The following is a 6,051-nucleotide window of genomic DNA, read 5'->3' as shown; positions in this document are numbered from 1 at the left end:
ACAGCTCGCACGTTGCTGAGACCTGCATGGGGCAGTGGCTGCTGCTTCTCTTAGGTTTTGGCATTTAGTAAAAATAGAAGTTTTACTGTCTAGCTGAATATGAGAAGAAATATTTCTCTTAGGGAAACAGAGGTTTTTGCACCTAAAACTTCCCAGGCTCTTCTGAAAAACCTGAAACTATGTTTTTCTCTCAAATTTTACACTTCTTCAACTATTGTGCCTGGTTTATAATCAGCATCTGGCCACAAATACTCATTTTAGGAACCCTGGAGAAATTTCTGTCTTCACCAACCCTTACCATCCTGCTGCCTTCCAGGAGGTAACGCCCACGGGGTAACTGAGAGCACAGTTTGGCCTCCACAAGCCCAAGAAAATGTGCTAAGTGCTGTCAACAGAATGTAATCATAATTTGAGTTAAAGGGTAAATGTGGAGCCTGTAATCGTCTCCACATGCACAGGAGCCGAGAGGTGGTAGGTAGATGCAGGTCTAGGCTGGGACGGTGCAGCCAAAAGCTTGGCAAATTTTTGCCCCAGAGCTTGTCCAGCTTTGGTCAGCAGACAGGTGGGTGCTAAGGATCAGCATGGGGGGTGGCTCCACTTGAGGAACACACGTTGCTCAAGGATCACTGAATCGGAATGCTTGCTGGCCTGATGGTGAGAATTGGATTCTCAGGCCAGGAGGAGCAGAAGGCCTCTCTGGAGAGCACTTCTTCAGAGCGATCAGATGTGGAGGAGAGCGTGGAGAGCCTGGAGCTCCCTGCCACAGCACTGTCCTTGCTGCAGGCAGCTGTGTAGGGTGGGGCTGTGGGACACTCACGCACCAGCGTGTCCTGCAGAGCCTGGACACGGGCAGAGCCCGGACACGGGCGGAGTCCGGGCACGGGCAGAGCCCGGGCAGGAGCAGAGCCCGGGCATGGGCAGAGCCCGGGCATGGGCAGAGCCCGGGCATGGGCAGAGCCCGGGCATGGGCAGAGCCCGGGCATGGGCAGAGCCACGGCCTGGGCACGGGCGGAGCGCGGCCACGGGCACAGTCTGGGCATGGGCACAGTCTGGGCGTGGGCACAGTCTGGACATGGGCAGAGCCTCAGCACAGGCAGAGTCCTGCTTCAACAGGACCAGCCTTGGAGGTCGGATCCTCCCAGGGCTGCCTGATCAGCACCAGCAGAGACAGCGTTTGCACTGCTGCAGTGCTCCAGAGTCCCCGCATTGCTGCACAGTCCTGTCCCCGCAGGGATGGGGAGCAAGAACAGGGGACATGGAGCTCCCCAAGTGCTGGGCAGCACCTCGGATGAGCAGCAAAAGGCAAAGAAAGTGTGAGAGTGGGAGCAGAGTGGAAGAGAGGGAAAATGAGCTTTCATCACAAATGTCTGTGGAAACAGAATTATCTCCCAGGGCTATGAAACCCTTTAGTCTTTCCCACAGCAAACAAGGGGCCATCTTTTCCTCTGCAGCTCCATCCTGCTTGGGATGGGCAGCAGGATCTCTAACCACCCTGGCTGCAGAGAAGGGTTGCCCAGATGTAGGCTGGGACGTTGCTGCATGTCTGCTACAGCTGTAGACCAAAGAAGGTTTTCTTCCATCAGCGAGTTCTCTGTTTCCTCCTGCAGCTCGCCTGCCTTTGTGCTGCCTGGGTGCCACATCTCTGCCCTCACATATTTGCCTGTGACCACCAGAAATGACTGGGGAGAAAGCCAAGCTGGGACCCGTGGGTCACCAGAGGAGACCATGCATCAGCCTCCCACCCCTGGCACAGTTCAACCTCTCCCCAGCTGAGCCCTTCTGGGTGGTCCCAGGATCTGCCAGTCTGCAAGGAAGAGACAATGCATGTCATGGTCCTGCCCTGAGGAGTGTGTCTGGGGACCAAGGGCTTGCCTGCTGCTGCCACTCTTGCCCGATAGCTGCTGTTGGCATCATGCTGGGCACAGAGGAGCCCTCTCTCCTTGAGTGGCACTTGAATGCTGGGAAGCAGCATCTCCTTTTGCCATGACCCAGACCCCCTAGTTCTCTTGGCAGGAAGCAAGGGCCTGACTCTGACCCCAAGCCTGCATGAAGGGAGATGTTTCTGCACAATCGAAGGCATCAGGCACCTCTTCCAGTCTTTCAGAGCCTCGATTTATTTGTTTGCTTGTTTATGTTTCCTCCTGGGCCAATGCACAGCACACAAGGCACAGGCCATTCATGCAGCTGTCACAGCACAGGGAATGTGTGGTCAGGCTGTGGGATGAAACTCTCCTTCAGTTCAGGGTGAACCCCCTGCTGCTAATTGCAGAGCCATGGAATAGTTTGGCTTGGAAGGGACCTCAAAGCCCATCTCGTTCCACCTTCCTCTATCCCAGGTTGCTCCAAGCCCCATCCAACCTGGCCTCGGACACTCCCAGGGATGGGGCAGCCACAGCTTCTCTGGGCACCCTGTGCCAGGGCCTCAGCACCCTAACAGCCAAGAATTTCTTCCTACTATCCAATCTCAATCTACCTTCCTGAAGATATGTCCTGCAGGTGAGTTCACTTCTGCTTCCCATCCTCCCTGCAGTCTTCTGATGGATTGTTTCCCAGCCATGCCAAGCACATGGTGCAAAATGAAGTCAGCTGGTGATGCCAGGAGACATGAGATCGTCTCAAACAGAGATACCCCACAGACCCCTGAGGACTTTACAGGCCCCAAACTCAATACAGCCCCTTGTTTTGGTGTTCAGGTGTTGGAGAGGCTTTAGGACCATGCCCATGTGCTGAGGAAGGAGACACTCCCTGAGTAGGGCACGCATCCAAGCTCTTGGGATTGCACCTGGACTAGACTGGTGTCCAGGGCCTCAGAACCCCTTGCCAGCCACACTGCCCATATGCACAGATCCCCCTGCAGCAGCAGCACAGCCTGACCAGCTTGCACAGCCACGGGAGGAAAGGCCAGGCTCTCAGTCCCCAGTGAGCATCATGCCCTGGGCATGCACTCGTGCTGGTACCTGGAGCCAGCCCTGCTGCTGCCCCCAGTGCATGGTGACCAGTGACACGTGGGGGCTGCCCCCCTTTCCTGCATGCTGTGCTGGGGGATGAACACAGCCCATGTCTTTAGGACAGAGAATAAAACAGGGGACTCACAGGGTTTCCAGGCTGTGCAGCCCATCAAAGCCGTTGGCTCCCAGGCTCTGGATCCGGTTGTTGTGCAGGTGCCTGTGGACAAAACAGAGATGGTCAGTGGAGGTGCAAGATGACCTTTTCCTTTGGTCTGAGCTGTGGTCCAGAACATCCTGGATGTAAGCTGACCACAGCCTGGGCTGGGATGCCAAGGGCACTCATAGGGTTCCCTCTCTTACCCCATGAGACATGCTGGGTGCAGTAGTGCTTGCAGAGCAGCTACAGAGCTCCCATTCCTCTCAGGAATTCCAGGCTGATGTAGGAATTTCCCTGAGATCTCCACCTTTACAGCTACCAGGTGGCTGTGGATGAACATGCTTAAGCAAGAAGCTTCAAGAAACACCCTAGAGCTCACCCTTCCCTGGGCTCAACCCACCATGTGGCTTCAACAGCTGTTCATGGGCACTGGGTGCTATCTAAGGACACAATCATATTTGGACTCCTTGGAGCTTTAGTAGCAGCAAGAAGACTTTGAGTCCAAAATCATCCTGTTAGTCACAGTTTATTATCTTTACTTTAAAAAAAAAGAAAACCCTGCCAGTTCCTGGAGCAGCTCCAGTTTGATTGCAACGAGAGTTGTCTTCAGTTCAATGCTTCAGAGTGCCTGGCTGAAGTGCTGGGGCCATGCCACAGGCTGATGCACATTCTCTGCACCATAGAAACAGTTTTTTCCTGTTCCCCTTCATCCTGCTGCTACATGCCACAAACATCTAGTGCTTAAAGGCTTGGGAGCTCCCAGCCTTAACGCTGGCACTGGGGAGCCTTGTGCTGGGGGCTCCTGCAAAGCCACCTGGGGTAATTTTCCTTGGAAGCTCTGTAGGTGATGAGTTTCTGGAGTCCTGGGTTCTGTGTTTCCACAGATCCCTCACTCCCCTGTCTCAGTCTTTTGGCAAACCCAAGGCCTTAATTGCCGGATTCCTCATCTTGGATTATCAGAGACCCTTGTGTATGTGTGCACATCTCAGCGCTTTTCCCATGTCACTTCCTTTACATCTGTGAGCTTGTGGCTAATTGTGCATCTCCCTCTGAAATCCCACTCAAAGGCACCTCCAAGTCCATGGAGAGAGTTCTTGTGAGCGGTCTGAGAAAAGTCTGCTGAAAAGCAGGAGAAGACAACCCACTGCTGCCCAGCCTGCACTTAACCCTCTTAGTGATGCCCATGCTTGCACTGCCGTGGTGTGTGTGATAAATGCCCACCGAGGAGGGGCAGCTCTCTGGGCAGGTTTCCCCATCAGTTCAGATTCTCTTTTAACGCCCAGTCCACGTGGTGAATTGCTGCCATGCCACTCCCCATGGGGGTCCTCTTGTCCCATGCCTATGATAGCACTAGCAAGGGATGCACCAGCCTTTGTCCAATGCTGCTGCCTCCTTCCAAGAGCCTGGGGGAGGCTCCATGCTGGCAGGTGGATCCATGATTTTTTCATTATTTGCTGCTTGATCTAAATGTGTCTCAGCTTGAAAAATCTCTCACTCCACCTGGATTCAAGTGCGAGCTGTTTGGCTGAGCACAGGCAGCTCCCACTGCCAAATATTCTAGGGTAAAACAGGAGGAAGCTGGGAGTGGAGGAACAGCCAGGCTCTAGGGCAGTTTGGTAGGGGCTTGCAAAACAGAAACAGCCCAAGACGGATGTTTGTCATTGGGATGAGAACATGCAAACATTTCAGAGGAAGGGGAAGGGAAAGATATCTGATAACATATGTTTGCTCCTTTGAGCAAATGGGAAAAAAGAAAAAGGATGTTGCCTGCAAAAAAACTTGGATTGTGACTTTTGGAGGAGAAAAGAAACTTGAGATCAAAATGCGAATCTTATGGGAGAAATTTCTCTTTGTCACAAGAAAAGAAGTTTGAGCCCAGATGGTTTCCTCCATCAAATGTTAACAGCTTCTGGTCATGCTGCCTTTTCTTCAGTTGGTGGTGCCAACCATTTTGAGTTCCTTTGGCACTGGATACTGCAATTGGCAAAGAAAGGGTTTGGGTCTGGAGTTGCTGTGGGATCACATGAAGAGGTACCACAAGAGCCCCATGCCCCAAACCCCTGTCCTGTGTGAGGGGACAGTGTGGGGACAAGGGAATGCTGAAGGCCAGGGAAGGTGTGAGCTCCCCGGAGCTTTGTCGGGATGGTGTGACCGGACACCTTGTCCAAGCTCGGACATGCTGAGCAGCTGACTGCTATCACTGCAGTCAGGCAAGGAGACAGCAGAGAAAAGCAATCACCTGCTGTGTTTATATTTGGCTCTAGAGTGCTTTGTTTGGAGGCAGAGTAATGAAAATCATCCGAAGGAAGTTCTTTGTTGCTGAGAAAATTATGAACAACCAAAAAAGGGAGTTATAAAAAAATTTGCTGTCCAAGCTGAACTCTAGAGTTACCCAACCACATGGCAATAATAGAAACAAGAGAGCTGGAAAGGTAAACACTTGAAAAGACGTTCCTGTCTTCCATTCTGCCTTTTTTTTCTCCCCTGGTAAACAAATTTTAACAAGTGGAATTGCAACATCTCCAGTGCTTGTCAATTTGAGCTCAGCCCACACAACGTTATATTCTGCCCTGTAAATTACAGCTCAGCTGGTTTGATGGCAGCTCAAGGTACTTGATTCTGGGCTATAAACAACCCCTACGATGCAAAAACGTGGCAAGTCTTTAAGCCTTTGCTGTTGGAGCCAGAAGCCACCACTCTCCTTGGTAAGGGCAATGAGCTTTGGGATCTGTGTCTCTTCCTGTGCAGGTCAGTCCCGTGGAGTGAGGATGAGTTTGGGCAACCACCCGTGGATGAAGCTTTGCCCAGGATGAGGACAGTCAGTGCTGTATCGTGGGCTGGCCTGCAGCCTGTTCTCAGCCACGAGCCTCTGTTAGAAAGCAGCAGTAGCTGTTGTCACACTGACCCCTGGCAGGGTGGGACTGGCAGGGCCCTGCCGCGGACCAA

The 6,051-nt window shown here is 52.8% G+C and overlaps 1 protein-coding gene across 1 annotated transcript in view; it reads right to left on the bottom strand.

Moving 5' to 3' along the window:
- LGR6 (leucine rich repeat containing G protein-coupled receptor 6) overlaps positions 1–6,051 on the bottom strand; it is a 152,029-nt gene that overhangs the window by 39,282 nt on the left and 106,696 nt on the right. The window contains 1 exon segment of the mRNA XM_017739816.1: positions 3,094–3,165. Coding sequence (XP_017595305.1) covers positions 3,094–3,165 — 72 coding nt within the window.

The sequence above is a fragment of the Corvus brachyrhynchos genome, unplaced genomic scaffold (genome assembly GCF_000691975.1).
Source record: "Corvus brachyrhynchos isolate BGI_N302 unplaced genomic scaffold, ASM69197v1 scaffold67, whole genome shotgun sequence".
Lineage (NCBI taxonomy): Eukaryota > Metazoa > Chordata > Aves > Passeriformes > Corvidae > Corvus > Corvus brachyrhynchos.
The sequence above is the reverse complement of the archived record's forward strand: the minus strand, read 5'-3'. Positions and strand labels throughout refer to the sequence as shown.